The sequence below is a fragment of the Eleginops maclovinus genome, chromosome 17 (assembly GCF_036324505.1).
Source record: "Eleginops maclovinus isolate JMC-PN-2008 ecotype Puerto Natales chromosome 17, JC_Emac_rtc_rv5, whole genome shotgun sequence".
Classification (NCBI taxonomy): Eukaryota; Metazoa; Chordata; class Actinopteri; order Perciformes; family Eleginopidae; genus Eleginops; species Eleginops maclovinus.
The window spans coordinates 15333663-15354220 of NC_086365.1; the positions used below are offsets into that span (position 1 = coordinate 15333663).

At 42.6% G+C, this 20558-nt stretch overlaps 2 protein-coding genes across 7 annotated transcripts; both read right to left on the reverse strand.

Annotated features, from left to right (window-relative positions):
* Positions 1-2806: 2806 nt before the first annotated feature.
* Positions 2807-4826, reverse strand: phlda1 (pleckstrin homology-like domain, family A, member 1). Its single transcript, XM_063905103.1, has one exon. It carries the CDS (start codon positions 4712-4714, stop codon positions 4232-4234), a length of 483 nt encoding a protein of 160 aa, XP_063761173.1. The 5' UTR covers positions 4715-4826; the 3' UTR covers positions 2807-4231.
* A 1165-nt stretch (positions 4827-5991) lies between these two features.
* nap1l1 (nucleosome assembly protein 1-like 1) lies at positions 5992-18738 on the reverse strand. Of its 6 annotated transcripts, none has more exons than XM_063905817.1 (16): positions 18615-18738; positions 15395-15433; positions 14217-14305; positions 13314-13416; positions 12276-12417; positions 12005-12097; positions 11611-11739; positions 11316-11387; positions 11082-11221; positions 10848-10993; positions 10736-10755; positions 10504-10626; positions 9980-10012; positions 9651-9701; positions 8755-8791; positions 5992-7484 (listed from the first exon to the last, which is right to left on the reverse strand). In XM_063905817.1, exons 1-15 carry the CDS (start codon positions 18731-18733, stop codon positions 8786-8788), a joined length of 1305 nt encoding a protein of 434 aa, XP_063761887.1. In that variant the 5' UTR covers positions 18734-18738; the 3' UTR covers positions 5992-7484; positions 8755-8785. The 6 variants fall into 6 exon arrangements, with proteins under 6 accessions (XP_063761887.1, XP_063761885.1, XP_063761884.1 ...); XM_063905815.1 differs by having other exon boundaries at positions 5992-7487; XM_063905814.1 differs by lacking the exon at positions 8755-8791 and having other exon boundaries at positions 12017-12097.
* Positions 18739-20558: the final 1820 nt, after the last annotated feature.

Here is a 20558-nt window from a genome sequence, read left to right on the forward strand (position 1 = left end):
CTGATGCTAACACACTTTATGTTTCCTCATGTTTGCATTAAACTCTTAATAGGCTACTGGACAGACACAATAAATCACTGTTTAGCTTTTTATCACAACAATATTATACTGGAAAATGTTTTTTTCAGATGCATTGAATTAGATGTGCACAACTGCATGGTTTTCCACTCAAATGTTTGCAAATCCTTAGATGTCTTCTACACTCCTGTACACTCAATTTGCTAATTATATTACTGCTCTCTATTTGTTCTACCAGGTTGAGATATGTCTTAATCATAATTGCCATAGAGATAGTCTTATAGTAGTGTAGCATCAATATTTCCTGCTTGTAATATTACTGCCCAGTGACTTAAGCTGTCCCTTTAGATAGGAGCATCTGCTAAATGTTTGCATGTAAATAAAGTGAAATTATGGCTTGGGTTTACACCAGTGTGACTATTTACAAAGTCCGAAGTGACTCTAAAGTTCAGTATTTAGAGAGACAAGCTGCTTCCTTTCCTCGGAAATGTGCTCCATGTTTAATTACATCATGAACAGGAGAAAAATCAGAACCACGCGTGCTATTGACAGTACAGACAAAGTAGAGAAACCACACAAGACACCACGCTTTTTGTTGTTGTTGTTTTAATGGAATGCATCTTTTCGACGTATGAAAATGTATCTCACGTTGAGATAAGAAATAGGACAGGGGCTAAAAACGGAGCAGCTAAAAACTGTGTGTGTGTGTGTGTGTGTGTGTGTGTGTGTGTAAGGATGGCAACACCATGGCATGTCAGAGAAACTTCAGACCGGTCACATTAGGTAAAGGGCACAGCTATGATCCTGTGTGGGAGATGGCAGCAACACAGAGGCATGTGTTGGTTTGAGCAGTGGGAATGATGCCTTGTATAAAACCACCTGCAGTTTCACAAAAATCACATTCTTATTAAGAGCTGTAATTCCATGTTGTATGTTTGAGATTACAGGTGTTTCATGAACGTTTCTCAAAGCTGATTTGTTGTGGTCAATGTCAGCAGGTGAGTCTGATTCTGCTTAATTTAGCTTGTTGGCAGGAAGCTTGAATTGACTCACACATACAAAGATGGCCATAGCATTTGTAATATTGGAAAGTCATCATTTAGCCAAGGAGCTACGAACATGTTTATTTCCTATACGTAACGTTCCAGCCCTTGTTACATTATATTGCCATGGAAATAATACCATATCCCACACATGACAGCTTTAAAAACCATGGTTTACAAAAGATTTAAGACACAGAACCTTGCAGCAGCACGTCATTGACTGGATTCTGGCATTGTGCGCCCACTTGACACAGATGAAGGCTTCACAAAAACTCTGAAATGACTCTTTATTCAGCCTTCTGGTCCAATGAACACTGAGAGTGACTTCCTCATGACTCCATGCACACACGAGTGGCACACAAATAATTCAGGCTGCTCGGCAAAGCACTGCAGTGTTTGTCCAGCAGCCAGAAAAAATGTGCTTCTTTTGCCTGCTGCGATTAAACCCTCTGGTAATGAATGGGGCATAAACAGCCGGCTCTAATTTAATTCCGGAAAGTGTTGCAGCAATAAATATCCTCAGGAAATATGTGGTTCTAGATGCTGTGTGATGTAGAGATTACACACAGGACTAGATGGCCAGCTGAAAGCCAATGAGTTAGCCTGTCTGGAAGATAGTATTAGTCTGTCATGATAGACCTCTTGTTCTTGACTAGCTAAGTAGCACCCTAGCTTAGAGTAAACAAGCCAGTTAGCTAATTTAGAGTAATCAAGCTAGTTAGCAATGTAGCTAACTAGCAGTAAGCGAGCCACTTGGCACAGTATTTACAGTAATCAAGCTAGTTAGTAACATGGCAAATTTATAGTAAGCAAGCTAGTCAGAACAGTAGCTAATTTACAGTAATCACGCTAGTTGGCACACTAGCTAATTAACAGTAAGCAAGCTAGTTAGCCCAACAGCTAATTTACAGTAATCAAGCTAGTTAGCAACATAGCTATCTTATTGTAAGCAAGCTAGTTAGAACAGTAGCTAATTTACAGTAATCAAGCTAGATAGCAGCTATCTTATTGTAAGCAAGCTAGTTAGCATCGTAGCTAACTTACAGTAAGACAGCTAGTTGGCACAGTAGCTAATTAACAGTAAGCAAGCTAGTTAGCCCAATAGCTAATTTACAGTAGGCAAGCATAGCAACATAGCTTCTATGTTTTGCCCAAGCTGTTAAAGCACATCTGAATGTCTACAGATTTAAATCTTTGTACTTTTGCTTTGTTTTCAGTTGTTAATATGAAATAGTATTGGTTTCCTCTGCCTTGAGAACAAAGTAGGAAACAGTGTCCCATCCACTAAGATTTAATGCAACCAATTTACTAATCTTTAGCGCTGTCAACGCAACAGCAGCTCACTCTGCTAATTACCGTAGAACCTGGCTCTTTACTGTAGCCACTGGAAACAAACTGGGGATAATAAGATAGTGACTCAGATGTAAGACTCATAAGAAAGCAAGTTATAAATGAATGACTGATGTACAAAATGGAAAGATGCACTTGGGCTTTTAAATCAAGCAATCACACTCGTGCAGGTATCATCATACACCTATAGTATAATCTGAGCCGTAACGCTGCACAAGGGAGGAATTCAGGGAAATTATTCTTTGGTTTACTTGAAATAAAGGAAAACATGGATAATGGAGTAACACTACAGCAACCATCCTAACACAGCCTTATGTAAGCTTATTCCCAACAGGCTTTGTGTGTAACAGGAAGCTCTTGTTCCACTCTAGCAACAAACACACTGAACATTCATCAACAACATAACACTTTTTTTAATAGAAAATATATATACATCTAATAAATATCGAACGGTTGTTTCTTCACATGCTTTTTGTCCATCAGTCCTTCGTGAAATAAGTCTTGTGTGTTGTTAAAGGAGATGCTGGTTTAGTGTGGAGGAGAATGGATTTCTGTGAGGGAGACTCCATCATTATTCATCCTCCAGCTGAGCGTCCAATTAACCTGCGGAGGCAATCAATTAGACGGACTGCCGCAGAGTGACGGTGACACAGGAGGCAATTCGGAAGTCACTTAGAATCTGGATATAATATAACAGGATTCATTTTGTCCGAAGAGTCTGGATCAAACCCACAGAGTAGAAGAACAGTTTCAATGTATGTGAAAGTTCCACTGAGGATGTATTTCTTGCTCAGCAGGGACGTACAGCCAGGACTTTCTATACTCATGGTACCCAAAGTTAAAATCAAAGACCTCAAAATGGTAGATATATTGACTTTCTGATCAGTAATTAAAGACAGCTATTACTCAATCACGGAAAGGCTTTTTGAGAAAACCCTTTGAAGAGAATCACAATGGGAACATGTGCTCGCTCAGGATGAACCCAGGTCAACGTGTGCAATACAGAGCATCAAGCATGGAAATCTGTTGTCCAAACTGAGCGGCTTATCTCTCTGATGGACAGATGTGCAGTTGGCCTGTACAGCTGCATACTCTGGGAATATGGCACATATTGCTGAGTGACTGTACACAAGCCAATGTATGTGCATTAACTGAAACATCACAACCTGGCTTTGAATGCTGAGCCTGAGCACTTCATTGAGAGTGTGGCTAATGCAAAATGTATAGCTTTAACAGTGTGGACACATGTTCATGTTTCCAGTTTTGATGTAAATAATTACACTACTATTTCCACCCTGCATGTATGAAATATCAAACCTGCCTGGGAATGGATATCCAGAACATTTGACCTCCTGTAGTGTGTCAAACCTGCCTTTTAGACATCCATATTTCATCCCTATATGATGCACACTCACTGCACAAATATCCAGGGACTAAAACAAGACTGTATCACGGGTCAATTTTGTATGTAAATAGTTACACTACATGGGGGTTTCGTTGTATTTCTCAGTGCTTAAAAGGATATGAAGACCTTCCATGTTTAAAATATCAAACCTGCCTGGGAATGGATATCCAGAACAGTCTTCCTGTGGAGGATTAGACCTCCTGTAGTCTGTCAAACTTTTCTTTAAGACAAAGTAAATCCACACTTCGATTCACACAGACGTCCTCGATCATTGCACAAATATCCAAGGACTGAAATGACACTGTAGGATTGGTCCTTTTTTGCAAGGGGATCCCCAGGTGGCCCCAGACCCAGGAACCCCCCGTGCATCTTGCTTCCTCCGCACCCGTATTGGTGCACCAATATCCTCCGCAAGTCACGCAACGTTTGGCGAGCTGCGCACAGTCTTCTGCCCGGGCATCTGCACCACCAGCAGCTGCTGCTTCTGCCGGGTTGACTTCACGGCCAGGATCGCCTGTCGGTTCTTGTACTGAACCATCTGCAGGGTGATCTGCGCCATCCAGCCCTCGTCCTGCGGGCACCTGAAGTCGATCTCCTTCCCCTCCATCATGACCACGGTGAAGTAGACGTACTTGCCTTTACGCTCCACGCAGTCCACGGTTTTCATGTTGGCAAAGTGCAGCTCTTTTATTTTCCCCGTGTCTCCTCCACCTCCACCTCCACCTGGACCTCCATGCTGCTGCTGCTGCTGATGTGGGGGGTCGTGCTGCTTGGGCGGCAGCAGCAGAACCCCTTCCTCGGTCAGGACGCACCGCTTCTTCTTCCAGAGCTGCAGCAGCCCGTCGCTCCTCTTCTCCAGCAGACCCTCCTTCAACACCTTCCTGCCGTTCTCCAGCATCTTTCTCCCGGAGGCTGCAGGCTCCCTCCTCCCGGACCGCGTTAGAGGACGGACGGATGTTTCACCCAGAGCTGCTGCTGCTGAGACTGCGGTGCTGCTGTAGTGAGGAGTCTGTCTGTCTGTCTGTCTGTCTGTCAATGTGTGTGAGGGGTGGGTTTAAGGTGGGAGGGTCTGCTGGAGGTGCACCGCCCCCCTCAGACACAACCAGCCATATCTTTTGGGGAAATATCTATTTTAAAAGAAGAGTTAAAGATAATATATGAAGATAAAAATAACCCTTTTTAAGAAAATGTTTGCAAATGTGTATTTCAAAAGTATATTTTCAAAGATGATATATGAATATAAAGTGTTTTTGGGGCCTGATTTTAAACCATTTCTTTAGTTCTTCTGTGTGGTTACTTTTATTCCCATGCACATTTTGAAGCACTTCAAACACGTGCTATATACAAATACACCTTTGAAATATTATGCACCAAACAGTATGAGATGTTGGATTATTTTCTACTAATTCATGCTATATATAGGCATAATTTGTAAATGCAGCATCACTTTGTGTAAGATTTTAAAGTCTTGAATATCAATATCCACACATGGTTTTCTGTAGTACTAGAGGTGAGGTATATTGCCTCATAAATGAAGTTATAGTTAGCAAAACAATCAAAAGTAGGAAAGTGATGCTTTATAATTGAATATTCCTCTTTATGTTCATACATCCCAGCTCTCCGTAGTTTCATTTACTTTGCTGGAAGTGTTGGCAGCTCATCCCTTCACACAGAAGCCTCAGATTGTTGATAACTGGACATCAGGTCATCTTTCAAGCTTGGTATGTAAACCTTTTAATCATCAACTAAGATTTGTAAGGAAACATTTTCAAACTGTGAATTTATTTGAAAAGTGGGCTTATTAAAAACTAAATACTATTGTGTAATATCTGTTTAGAGTTATTTAAGGACAAGACAAGTTTCATGTGAACCATAGTCCATTATACTGTAGAATTTGCTGAGGGCCGATTCAAAGAGGACACCCACAGTAAAGTAATGCTAGTGACCGGTGGGCATCTTATAAGAACACAGGGAAAGTGGGATGGATGAGAACATTTCCTGCATTTACACATTGAAGAGGTGCAATGGCGCCCTCTTGTGGCACGTGGTGGTGCATACGTTATTTACACTACCTGTCCATGGCATAAGCAGCTGGTAGTAACCATGTTTAATTTGGAGTGACTCCCTGACATTGTCCATGTCCACATGATCACAAAGTCACGCAACCACACCACGTCATGGTTAACCAATTTATGAAGGAACATACACGTACAGTTATTGAGTACATTAGTATTTTTGTAGCATAGCATTTTGCCTTGACAACAGCTGCTCAGAAGGACCCTACACACACGCTCTCCAATGAACCTGATCTGAATACTCCCTGCAGAAGGAGAAGTACCCTGGCTCTCCACACAACCAGCACCTGGCTGTCCTCAACTAAAAAGGCATTATTAAAGATGGGTGGGGGGGGGGGGGGGGCTACGGTTTATTCTCCCACCTCCTGGCTTTTTTCTAAGTATTGCTCAGACATGCTTCCCCCGTGGCTTTCTGGGTTAACAGAGGAAGGAGTGGAGGGAGGGAGGTTGGTCAAAACAATGGCCTCTTCCCCTCTTTCTTTCACAGTGATGAAGACCTCAGGGGCTGAGCTGAGGTCTGGTTTTACTCACCTGACCAGCCACCGATTAGTGACATGAGGTAAAAAAAAAAAAAGGGGGGGGGGGGGGGGGGTGAAAACCTGGTTTATACTTCCATCTTCATAATCTGTGCTACATCTGCCCACACCTGGTCCGACAGAGCCTCATCCTGCACCGGTGAGAGAAGGCAATGCACTTTTTTTTAAAACCCAGATAGCACAAGTCTCCACGGGGGGGGGGGCTCTACTAAGTGCTGCTTACAAGGAGAAACCGGGACAGCTAACCACCGATAGGACGCCACACACGCTATTACAAAGTGCTATAGGAAAGACAGCGCCACTGCTAGCCTAAGAACTCTCTGGAATGTTAAAGAGACTCGACCCAGGACGAAAAAAGGGGGCGAAACAAACTTCAGTTTTTTGGTTCAATTTGAGATCAGTCCGTCCAGTTTGTGGAGAAGCTGCGTACTGGAATGTGTCGAGAGGGGGAAAAGTAGATCCGACGCTCAGCAGAGATTAAACTGTCCTCCGAAAACAATGCTACAGTGCTTTTTACACTCAACGCCCCGCTTAGAAGGTAAAAATGTTCCACGTGGGACGACCAGAGCTGACCAACCAGGAGCTTTGGTAGGAGAAAAGGGGGGGGCGGGATGAAGGGTGTAATTTGACAGTCTAAACCACAGCTGTTGTCTAAGAGCAAATACAACAAAAGACTTCACAAGAACCCAAACTAGTTTTAGCAGTGAAGAGACGATTCATGCTTACTTGAGGGAGTTTTTTATCCTGTATTACAGCTATCGTACAGACAAAAGAGATGACAGGTCTAGTAAAATACTATGTATATCGAGCCTCGCAGCTCCCAGTATATTACCGTAAGTTTTGTAACAAAAATCTTGAAACTTTTCTTCTTCAAATTCTCTACCAAGAAAAATACAAAACATTATAAGGCGGTAAGTAACTATTTTCTGTTTCAATCTGTGGTGGTTTTTTTTCTTCTTTTATTTTAAGATTTGAGAAGCCGTTACAGTGCAGTTGATCCTCGAGGCAGCCGGGCCAGGTTTCACTGCTGCTTGCACTCAGCTGGGGGGGCTGCATCCTTCTGAGGGAGAGCAGAGGGGGGCGTTAAGAGCGGGAAAAATAACACTCGGACACACAAACACTCACTGCATACCAAAAATCAAAACAGCAAAGCCAATTACAACGGTACGCTCCTCACCTCCTGGTTATTTTGAACACAAACACAGATATGAATGTGGGGGGGGGGGGGGGGGGGGTAGTCTGATTTAATGCCCTGCTACAAGGATCCTTACCACAGTGCATTGACTTATCCTTCTACTAACAAATCTGCCGTTGAAAATATATTGCATGAGTCTGCAGATTGCCAAAGGACAGTCAGATTTCATTGTGATAGGATCACCTGCGGCGAGTCCTACAACGCTGAACACATGGCCAAATGAAAGCATTGACCAGGTTGAGTGTACATATTTGAATAATGCTTTTATAATCCCAAATCTATGTGTTGTTTATTTCCTGGGAGGGGGGAGGGAGTATTGTTTTATTTTCTGTTTCTTTTTTAAAGCACTTTTAACCCATTTCGGACAAATAGAGCGATATCATTTGAGTTTGATAATCCATAGACACATTTTGGAGGGGGGATCGTGTTTAAATCCTTTAATAAGTCAACATTTGGGAGTGCACACTGTAGGTAAGAGCCCAGCATACTGTGTCCTGATGTCACTGACTCTCTGTAAGGTCATTTAAGCCATTGTTCAATTTGGCCGAGGCTGCACTTTCTCTGAGCCCAGAAATAGAAGTCAATGCCAGTAGATGTTACAGAGCAAAAGCATATCAGCTCTTTCACTTGTTTATACATCTGCTGTAAGACAAACGGAACATCTAGATATAAAAACGCTTGAATTCTGGTAATCTGACCACTACTTTTTTTAAATACTAGCATATAAACAAGTCTACAGAGAACAAGCACAGGAGGATCTAAAGCATGGAACCAATGAGGCTGAAAATGTGCATTTAAAAAACAAACATCCATAAACAAAAACAGAATTCATGACAAGACAAAGTCCCATCCTGACAGAAACTCAAAACTGTTTAAGTTCAACATGAGAAATAAAGACAGGAGGGCAGGACTGGCTCCAACATACAGAAACAATACAGCAGCAAATGCAGACGTCGCTACGGGTTAGAGAAAACCAACAGCACGCCGGTGGGTTAGTAACCAGGGGAGGGGGGGGTGCAGCACGGCAGCAGAGGAGGGTGGAGGGGGTGCAGTGAGATGAATGGAGAAACAGAAGGAGGGTGACAGGGGAGGGTGGGATGGTAGTAAGCTGACAATCACAAGCTGTACCTACCAGGATAGGGTTATTTTTCTACTGTCATCACTTAAACCTAGTGAGGAAAAATTTAAAGAATAGCTGACAAAGGATGCCCAAGTGACCGGAGGTGAAGCAACATCAATGAATAGGAGAAACACAAAGAAGCCGAAAAACCAGCAGAATACAGAATGTCAAAGACGCCCCGTGGCTCTGCGAGGAAGCGTAGGGCATGCTCGCTTATGGTATCGAGAGGAACACACTGCTATAGTATGCCATGCATGTAGACATTTGTACGGTGCATTTTTGTCTAACTGACAGCTGCTGTACCTCCATCAGGTAAAAAGCACGAGGAGGAGAAGACCTCTTATTTTGAAATAAATCTCTGCAGGTTTGCATTAAATTGCATGTGCACTTTTGTTCAAAACTACTTCCTTAAGCTACATGAGGCTCAAAGTGAGTCTTGTATAAGAGGGTAACCCTTTACTGGTGTACCTCATCCCTCTCTAATGCATAGGAAGTAGAATACTAAGTGTTGCAGAAGGTTAATGTTTTAGTAAGAGCATGCAACAGTCAGACCTCCCTGATTCAGGTGAAGAAAAGACAAGTCTTCCTTGGTCTGGAACGATGTCAACGCTGAAGCAAACCAAAAGCTGGTGCACAATGAGATGCATTTGACAGTATGTATTCTGTATGTTGAGCAGTGCAGCTGTTCTCGACCCCGCAGCTCAGGCGTCACTCAAACCCTCTGTGTGACATTAAAGATCACTGTGTGACAGAGATCGATGGCAGACAATGAGAGCCGCTTTACTTTGGGAACGAGCCTCCTGAGCCAGAAAAGTTGAGAAGAGCTGAGCACGGTCTTTCTCCTGACACCAGAGATCTTTAGAAAAGAGTGTGTGTGTGTGTGTGTGTGTGTGTGTGTGTGGTCTCACCTTGGGATCATAATCAGGGTCATTCTCCTCATCTGCCTCCTCCTCTCCTTCCTGCACACACAGCAAAGTGAAAACATCAGACTCCTCCATGTCTTCAACACTCAAAGGATACGGGGCATGTGTGTTAAGGTCAATTATTTTAATACAGTAAAAGGAAATGATGCAACATGCAGCCACTAGAGGTCTGACTGGTTACCTTAAGAGCTCCATGACTAAAATCAGTCATTAATTACAGCTTATTTCAGTTCATGCTCAAAGGAGATACGACCTCCGCACAGTTGAAACAGAGTTGAAATATGTATAGAAACATTTGGGATGGATGGTCTTACCTCATCATCTGCCTCCTCTCCCTCCTCATCGTACTGCAAAACAAAAACATGGAAGAAAAGCGTTAAACTTAGTTGATATTTCTCAACCAAATTCAATTTAAGAACCACACATTTTAAGTTGACGTCTATAATTCTCTTGTATTACTCCTATAAAGGCAATGATGTCTCCAAACCCAGATGTTCCTTAACATTTTTAAAAACAAACCAGTAGTAAAGCAGTTAAAGGTCTTTATTAAACAGCCAACTAGAAAACTTGATTCCGATTGGTCAATTTGAACATTCCAGAGGTCTGTTATTTTTTTGCCATCAGACCATCGCTAAGGAGAGCAGACCGTCGCTAAGGAGAGCAGACCGTCGCTAAGGAGGATCAAGGGTCTATGTGCAGCCGTATCAATCCGCAGAAAGAAGTCGGATCAATTTAATGACAGCCGTGGACGACCAATGTCCGTTTTCTCCATCGTAGTAACCGAGATATCGTGCGGCGAGGCGGTCACTAACAGGAAATAGAGAACGCCAGCACTCACGTCGTCATCGTCGTCCTCGATGGCCTCTCCTGTGAAGTAGAGCACAGCCCGGGGAACGATACGCTCACGGATGAAGTGGCCAATCTCAAAGTCTGCAGCCAGGACCGCCTCCGAGTCCTCATCCTGAGAGAGGGGGGGGGGGGGGGGGGTCAGTCACAGTTCATTCATTCATGCATTTCAATCAGCTGTAGCTCGGATTGACATAAGGAATGTAGAAGTGTAGATGACTCACCAACTCTCCACTTTCTGGAACTGTAAAGAAACAGAACGTCAGAGTTAGCTAACCCCAGATAAGACATTTTAGGGCTTTTAGAGGTTTTATATTTCTGCCTCGTCATCCTTACCCTCTGGGGGACTGAAGAAGTTGAAGAAGGAGTCGTTGGGGACGGTTTTGGTGACCGTCCTCACCGTGCCGCGGCCCTTGTGCTTCTGTTTCTTCTTGATTGTTTTCAACGTAACATTTTTGCCCTTTGTCCAATCAATCGTGCAGCTGTGGAGGAACACGAGGAGCAGGGTCAGCGGCGAACATCACATGAACTTTATCACAGACGACATCATGTAGCGTACGCTGAGCTCACCCTGTGCAGCACATGATCTCCGGACCATCGAAGGAGAACGGGTCGCTCTCGTCGGGCTCTGACCTCATCTTGTAGGTTTTTGTCAACAGTGTGTTTGTGAAGAAGTCGTTGGGCTCAAAGAGGAACTCTAACGTGAAGCTCTGGGGCAAAACAAGATGAAGAGATCTCCATTACAGTCGGCTCAAAGTTAACACACTGGTCTAAGCTGCTTGGACACGAGTCATTTCCGCTCACCATGGGCTGTCCTGGGTCTGAGAACTTTACTTTAATATCTTGTAAATGTTTGAGGATGGGTTCGTCGTGTTCCTGAGGAGAGAAAGCATCCAGCATGAGTTTCTGTTTGAGGCCCGTGTCCATAGAGCACATCTTTCTGAGCACTAGCATCTTCTTTCAATGAATCCCAAGCAGAACAGAGTGCATGAAAAGCCGCTCTATAGACACCCTATTCACCCTGCATGTTCTACACAACCCAAAGCTGCAGCTTGAGCTAAACCCTGCGTCTCAGTCTGAGCCGCCTGGACGAGCGTACCTGCAGCATGTCGCTGAGCAGGTCCACATTTTTGAAAACCGTTGACCAGAACTCGGGTATTCCTTTGGGGTCTTCCTTCTCCTCGTCCTTCTTCTCCTCCTCCAGCTTGGCTTTCTCCTTCATCTCGTCCTAGAGGAGGGAGAGGGTCTCGTCAAAATGCTGCTTTCCCCCCCCACACACATCATGCCATGTCAGAAAGTTTTCACTGACTTAAAAATGAGCCCAGAGACAAGCTATATTTACAAATCAAAACAAGTCTACTCTGCAGAATGGATAACTGGACTCCAAGGATCTGAAGGAGCACTTTCGGTTTATTCTGGTCTGGGTGAGTAACGCCTTACATGCATGAAGTGAAGGTGTACGGACACAGGAAGCATGCAGGTGTCACCTGTACCTGCTTACTTACTGTCAGCTCTTCCTCCTCATCTGCCTTCCATTCACACTCCTCATCTGTGGGCTCATAGGCTGCTTTCACAATGTCGCTTCTCTGGAAAGAACAGGAGAAATCGATTAACAATAAGCATGGGGTCTCCACAAATATTTAACCGAATCCACCTCCATGTTTTATTTACGTTCATCTAAAACGTGGATGCAAAACAACAACATGTAGCTGCAGAAATAAAAGTACTGAAGGTCACGATAAAGGACGTGTATGACTGACGTACTTTGTCGAAGAGGGGCTGGTAGAGGGCGGCGTACTTTCTCTCCAGTTCGTGTACTTCCTCGTAGAACTTAGCCTCGATGTGGGCACATTTGACCTGCAGATTCTTCAGGGCGTTCACGCGTCTCTTTACGATCTTTGGTAAACTGTGAGGGGACAACATGGACAATCATGAGAGGACAGTCCTGTGCAAAATGTGGATGTGAAAAGGGGAGATGAAGGGGATAGTTGATCGAACTCCAGATACAACCAGCATGTTTTAATTGAGTTAAATGAAGTCCTTTGCACGATGGGAAGCCTAAATAAACCACCAAATTCTTGTTCAGTGATTCTGAGAGCGATGTACAGAGTGTCTCTGCAGTCTGGGAGATATAAACGCCTGCACCATCTCACCAGGGGCTGCGTTTGGTCCCATGTGCGGGGATGTTGCAACGGTTGAGTTTGTTGTCGACTGCCTAATACTTGACAAGCTGATCAAAGAGCGACTGGTTCTGCTGAGATGAGGAGTAGTGGGAGGCACAGCCAGACGGGACTACACTCACTGCAGCATCTCACACTATCACTGGTTTACCGCCGCAGCAGCAGCTCCACCATAAATGACAAATCGACTCGTATTATATTCTCTATAGGGGGCACAATCACCGACCCACCTGTGTACAGAGCCGATTGAAGTGAGCCAGGGTTTCCCCGCCGGGTCTGAGCCTCGCTTTAAATGCATTTCTATAATGTTTATTAACGTTATTGCTCACGCAGAGGTTGTGTTTAAAACTAGCAAGTGGTGTTGAGTGAAAGGGTGTAGACAGAAAGGTGACCAAGTGTGAGTGTGTGTGAGTTATTTATGAGTTTACTAACCTGCCAATCTGCCACCACCACCTGCACATCATCTCAGTTTAGCTCAAGATAGCTTGCGTGGTGGTAGGAAGTGTGTGTGTGTGTGTGTGTGTGTGTGTGTGTGTGTGTGTGTGTGTGTGTCTCCTAAAGACCACCTGCTTGTAAGAGTGAGGCTGCATATGTGGTCACCACAAGTAAGATAGTGTCTCACCTCTCCATGTACCCTGACGGCGAGCCATTCAGACCGTCCAGCCTCTCCTGCAGCGCGGCCAGGATCTGTGGGTTCTGCATCATCTGCACGGTCAGCTGACGAGCTGAACACACACACACACACACACACACAGCGTCAAAAGGGCGATCTGAAGGCAGTTGCATCGATTCAGGAGCATGAAAAGGGTTAACTCCTTGTTCATGTGGCCCTAATCATCTTCTTTCTCATGCACAAATATAAAAAACACACTACAGGAAAGGGAGAACCCCCATTTCATTATGGGGCCTCTAAATTGAAGTAGGGATGCGCCGATTATTGCGCCACCCATGGTTATCCTTGGGGTTTTTAATAATTTACGCTTCTACATCTTATCAGAGTTGTGGTTTCTCAGAGTTTGTTCCTCCTGTGTAAAATAAGCCTCGGTGTGTAAAAAGTGATGTTTCTTAACAGCAGTTTGCAATGCATGTGCAATACTGAGTTATTTATAGTCTCATGTCCGCTTGCAGACCTTATGCAAAGCCTTTCTGAGTGTGGTTCGCTTCCACACATCATTTGTAGGCTGCCAGCGTGAGCCTTCTTCTTTCAAGTCTGGCTTTTAAAAGACTATTCAAACTTGTTATAAATAGACAAGGCTAAACAGCCATCTAAATGTATCCAGTGAGCCGACAGGAGGCCAATATAAGAGAAACCCTGTGGATCATTTATAGAGTATCAAAAGGACGCATAAACAGCACTGAGATCCCCAAATAAAAACAGATTGGTGTCAGACGTCTCATTCTCTCAGTCAAAGTAGCAGCCAGAGGGTTATGCTTCTACTGGATTCATTTGGACCGATGTCTTTACCTTTAAGACACACCATTAATAACTAAAAGCTGTACGGTAGCGTTCTTTGCATGGACTTACCTTTGCTGTTTTCATCCTCTCCTGTCTCCTCTTCTTCCACATCCTCCACATCCTCCATATCTGCCGGGTCCATCTCAGCCTGGTCTTTGCTGCAGGGAGACACAGAGGGGGAGGTCAGTGTTACACAGATGGCACGTTTAGGGTTCATGTTTCTGTGAATTTGGCCACCTTGCCTGCTGTTTTGATGCGTGACCAAGCAATGAACTCCTTTTTTATGCTTGTGTGTCTTAAATTATACCAGAAAACATTCAAAATGTACAACTGAACTTCAAAGAATAAGCATAAAATTGGTTGTTAAACCTGAATCTAAGCAGCAGCTGCAGCATAACTTTCATGTCCTGCTCAAGGGCATTTTAGTTTTTAATTGAGAAACAGTTCGGTCATACAACATGTCTTTAGGATGCAGTGCAGTAGAGCTCCTTACTGAATAAGACAGCTGACACAGCGTCAACAGCATGGCTGCTCAACCTCCTGTCAATCTGCAGCACAATATTAAATCAATTGCCAACAGAGGCGGCGTCCTTTTCTTGATGCAGTGATTAGATGATCTGCTAGTTACATTTTAGGATCTGAGCGTAGGCGTGGCATCCAAAACCAATCAAATCAGCAGAAGTAAAAAGCTAACGTTAGGCTATAAAGGAACTACAGCACGGTCACATGACTGCCGGCAACTGTTGGGCATGATGACATTTAGACACTTGTTAGCAACCACAGTGTCTAAATTCACCTCATTTCAGACCTCTAATAGAAGATACATTTAGAAAAGCGTTGACTTTGAGACGAGGGAACCGTAAGTGGTAAAATGCCAACTCATTCCCAGGTTTGAGGCCTCATTGGGACTAGGGGAACAACAGTAAGAGCAAAAGGAGTGAGCAACATAATGATGCGTTAAAGGCCCTTTCAATAAAAACAAAAGTGGGTGCTGTGCTGATAGTCACGAACAAATAAAACCATTGGTATAGGGGCAAGATAAATATGACTTCAGGCAAGTTAAATATGGAAAGAAACCGTAATATTAAACCCTGCTTCTTATTTTGGGTTATCATGTTGACCTGGCCCAGTTCACAGCAGGTGATTTCATTTCATCCATCCGAGGCGCCACAAGCATTCGGTTAAAAGGGAGACAGGTGGCGGAGATGTCAAGTGTTTGACACATCGCTGGTGGAAGATGTACTTACTTGTCGATGTCTGCCATTTCAGCTGAGTCTCGAGTGATGCTACAGAGAGAGGAGAAGTAATTAGTTTAGAAACCCTGGAATACATTCATATCCGTGTGATTTTGATTTACATTTCAGGGTCACAGCATTTGCAAATAAATGCTGATGCTAATTATAGGATGCTTAAATTATGACAGGTGATGTTTAAGTTAACATATCAAGTCATTTTTTAAGTAGTTTGGTGCAAAAACACTTGCATTACAGGGCTAGTCAGTTAGCATCCAGCTCTACTGCCCAGCCATTATCCTACAGCAAAAATCAAAATATTGCTGTATGTGCAATTCCACCAACCAGGAGGAAATGCATAAAACATGTATATAAAAAAGAACCTATGCAGCAGAGTTGACAGCCTGCATCTAATTATATAGTGAAGCTGGACTTAAACCTAGCTAACAGCAGAAGATAGAGAAATATCAAATATCAAAGGTCTGTCTAGGGTTTAAAGAGTTCAAAAGTTTCTCCAGGCATTTCCCCCAAAAGCATGCAATAAATATGTCATTGTAAACCTTTTTCTAGTCATGCATTAAAGGCCAATAATGTCATATTTGTGCGGCCTCTTAATCCCTATATTGTTGAATGACTGACAGCTACAGATATTGAAGATGATTTAAGTGCATCATGGAAGCTATAAGCAATAACTTCACTTCTTCCGGGGGAACCGCAGTGGAAGTACAAGATTGTGTCAGGGTATGCTGTACTTAAGAATCAAATCCGTTGACACAGATTACAGACTTACTCTTGCTTTCATGCATAACGAAAGAAAAACCGTTCTTTTGAATGTTAATAAATGGAAAAGTGGAACCAAAACCCCCCTCTGATCTGCCTCCACTTGGACTATTCCACAACACCTTCTAGCACAAGCATTAATCAAACTGTTTATGATCTAATTTAACAACATTTAATACGTGTTAATCACTGAAGTATAGTGATAAATAACTGGGATTTCACACGGAGAAGTTAAGAGTCACACATCAGAAATCAGCCATTGAAGAAACGGTTTTCATAGGAGGAAACTAAACCCAGAGGAACCCTTAAACTACCAAAAACCCTGCAGACCCCAGAGGTGAACTTGTACTGAAACAGGTTAATTGGAAGAGTAATATTAAAAAAGCACCTGTGAGATAAGCCCGTTTATAAGAACTTCATAAATTATGTCCTTTTGATAATAATCGTAAATACCAATGTATAGGGTTCCTGGGGGACGCCAGTCAAATGCACCCAGTACCATAATTAATAGAATAAATTAAAAAACAAGTCCTAATTTAGAGCATCATCAGAGGGGCACATGCATCCTCGTGTGCTCGTCTTTTTATTATGCTAATTATTTCTCTAACTTCCTTATAAAGATATGCATTTCTTCAGATGGCATTACATAACTAATCTGCTGTTTTAAGTGGCCTACATTGTGACAGCTGACGTTATTCTCCTTCACGCCAAATTATTGATGTCGAAAGCTTTTAGCTGCAACACACCCGCCTTAGATTAAAAGAAATGTCGTGTGTTTCAAGATGATGGGTTATTATTGCTTTTTTTAATAAGGACAAAACATGTGTATTAATTGGTGGACCAGGCTCCAGCATGTCAATCAATGGTGGTATAAATGACTCCATAATCTACAAAGACATGAGGATTAGATTCACAGGACATGTTTAATATATAATGAAACAGCTTTAACACGTCATGTGCAGTTTGCAATGTAACTGTCATGCAAACAAATATTTTAATCATCTCACCCCTGTCACAAAAAGACAACAACTACCTACAGGACTATTCATGTTTTCTGTATGAACAGAGATACTTCCACCTCACTATATTTCAGACAGAGGTAAATAATGTAATGTAATGTGTAATTCTACTCCAACATTTTTAGTTGCTTTGTATTAATGATGGTAAATATAATCTCCCTTAAATCAGACTGTAGTTCACCTGCAGTAAATCCAGCAGCTACCCTGCAGTATACAAAGCCATTCAAACTAGCTGCACCTTTACCAGCTCTGAGAACACTTTAATGATCAATCATTATAAAACATATCAGAGATATTATTCTGAAATGGACCAATCAGACAATGACTACTTTTACTGTCGCTACTTTAAGTACATTTAGAGGAGAGTACTTTCTACTTTCACTGGAGGAACATTTAGAATACTTTTACTGTGACAGAGTATTCCTACACTCTGGTACTTCTTCCACCTCTGCATGTTTAACATAAAAGGCAACATTTCAGTTTTCAATGCAAATGCTTTACAAAAAGGATATTTTAATCCTCTCACACCTGTCACAAAAAGCCAACTACTACCAACTAGTCTCTGGATCTGAAACGCATAATGTACCAGACTGTTCTTTCTCTCCAACTTTCTGGCTCATGCCTCTTTCTCCTGATCCTGTCCAGCGACCACGTGTTGCATTCTCAGGTCTAGCAAACCCATCAATGACTCACAAACCACCCCTTGTGGATGCCCGTCTGCACACTGGAGCCACATGTTTAAACCTCATGTGGATCAAATCAGTCACGTTTACCGTCCTACGTCCAACAATGAAAGGAGCATATGGTTCCCACAAAAACAAGCCGAAACCTGGGCTAGTAAACAGGCTAACTTTAGCCGGCCTACCCGGTATTGTCAATGCAATGCCTCCATGGGCTACTTAAGCTAGCTTATGTTCAGCTAGCTTTATACGCACTATTTGGGCTGTTTAAGTGGTTGGAACAGCATCGAAAAACACTGAGGAATGATATGATAAACTATCATCTAGTACATTCGTATGCTTTACGCATTAAACGATGTGAAAATGTGTTAGCTGCCCAAGTCCAGACTCCATCCCCACCCTGTTATCATCCAGCAAAAAAAAAAAAAATTAAGGTCAAGTCCTAAAAGACACAAAACACGTGTCAACAAATATGGACAGTAACGGACATTAACGGACGTTCTGTCGAATATTTGAATGCAGTGATTGTCATAGCAACCCAACGGTAACGGTTATGAATTATAGCGGGTTTTTTTTTTTTGTTAATCGCATAATGGTGGAGGAGCCTCAATGGCTGCTGTCTGACTTCAGTAGGAGAAAAAAAGCGGCCTTTCTCTCCCGTCGTTCCGTTAAAGGCAGTAAATGTACCGAGTGAAACCCCGCACACGGTTCGGGTTGTTGTCCCCGGAGCTCGTTGCCGGGTGCCGGTTCGCTTACCTTCGCTGTGCGGCCGGAGGTGGTGAAGCGGGGCTGCGCAGTGATGAGGTCCGGGTGGAAGAAAGACACTCCGCTCCGATGGCGGTAAAAGGGAGAGAGATCCCGCCGCCTGCGCTCATATACATCCGACGTCATCACGTAAACCGGCAGTCACCGTGGCAACGCTGGTGATGGGAGGGGCTGAGATGAGGTGCCCCAAAAAGGGGAAAGTAAGGGATGAGGGACCACCATCACCACCATGATTAAATGCTCCTCTTCATCACCTTATTCAGTCATTAGAAACATATTATTTAATCAACTTGATTCTGCTTCTGAGGTTTCCTTGTTGCTCAAAACAATCTTAATTCAAGTTATTATTATTTGTATTTACTATTGTTGCCATTTAATAACTAAACTACTTGAAACAAGCCCATTTCCACCCGGTTAAACTTCCTAAAACAGAGCTAAAATATGTTTTAATCCTTTTAAAACTAACTGAATTAATGGCTTGTGACTTTTTGGAACAACTATTTATATCACTTTGCATTTGTCAACCATCTTTCTTTTTCCTCCCTTCCACATCATCAATGTCCTAATCATTTTTTGTGTATGTAACTACTTCAAACCTCATGTTCATGTCAATTTCACTCAATTTCTTTGTTTAGCTCAATAACACAAATCAGACAATTTCCTATTGAGGCTTTACGAACATTAAAATATAGCATACAACACTGGACTACTTAGTGACTAGTTTCTATTACATCACAACTAAAGCACTTGATCAGTTAGTGTCATTAAAGAATCCAATATAGCTGGTGGTCTGACCCCAAAAACACATTTCCATTGTGAAAATAACCAGATAAAAAGCAGTAGATGATAAACTGTAGTGTGTGAGATCATGCAATACCCTCTGTGTATTTTATTGTGCGCTCTTTTTGTGAAAGTAGATGTCAGTTCATTTTTCAAGAAGTGTTTGACAACGTTTCAAATAACAAGTAAGCACCTTCTCTGAACAGAATCCTCTCCACTGAGTGTGCAGTTATGGCGGCAGCTTGCTGTCAGCAGGATATCTGATGAGCTTCAGACTGAACTGGATCCTGTGAGCGACAGTATTTAAATTTCACCTAAGTGCACCCAGCACAAGTCAGGGCAGTAAACAGACACTGATCTGAGCCCTGCTGCAGGGACACAAGAACCAGGTTCCTACCAACAATGAGGCAGATGCTAGCCTCAAAATGTCAGAGTGGATTTGTGTCTGGACCGTTAACAGGGCAACCAACATTTGAGTCATTTGGAGCTGGGAAAAAGTAAATGAGAAACCTTTAATGTCTGTAAAAACTCATTAAGTCAGGGGTTGACCAATAATTACAAAGCTGTGAAGGACCATCATTAGAAAACTGCACTAAAATTGGTCGGCAGGAATTGATTATTACTTAACTTCTGACTTTATCACTCTGTAATGTAAACTTCATTTAACAACAGGGCATTGTGAATATGATTTCCCATGAGATTTTTTTCAGGTAAACAGGCATACAAATAAAGTATAGTAGTACATAACATAGAAAGATAACAAGAGTGGATATTAAATTCAAAATGTATATAGAAAATTGGAAACAAGCTGTAATTTAGAGAACCATTAAGACCAGTGCAGGTACAGTTATGATCTTAAATAATTTTGGATTCAAGGTAATAGCTACCAAATTGTTTTCAAATTTGTAAATCAGAAATAAATAATGTCATGTGTAAGTCAGTTGACACTCCCTGAGTCACTTCTATTTAGAAAGCTAACATTTTACAGCTAAAGCAACTATAGGTAAAAGGTTATTGATGTTGTGAAAGTAGAATGTGTTGCTAGCAAGGAGCTACACAACATGTCTTGCATTTGCAAAAAGAAGAAAATAAAACAAACTTAAGAAATATTTCTCGTTCGTAAGCTAATGCTAATCATGTGTTGCTAGCAGAAAG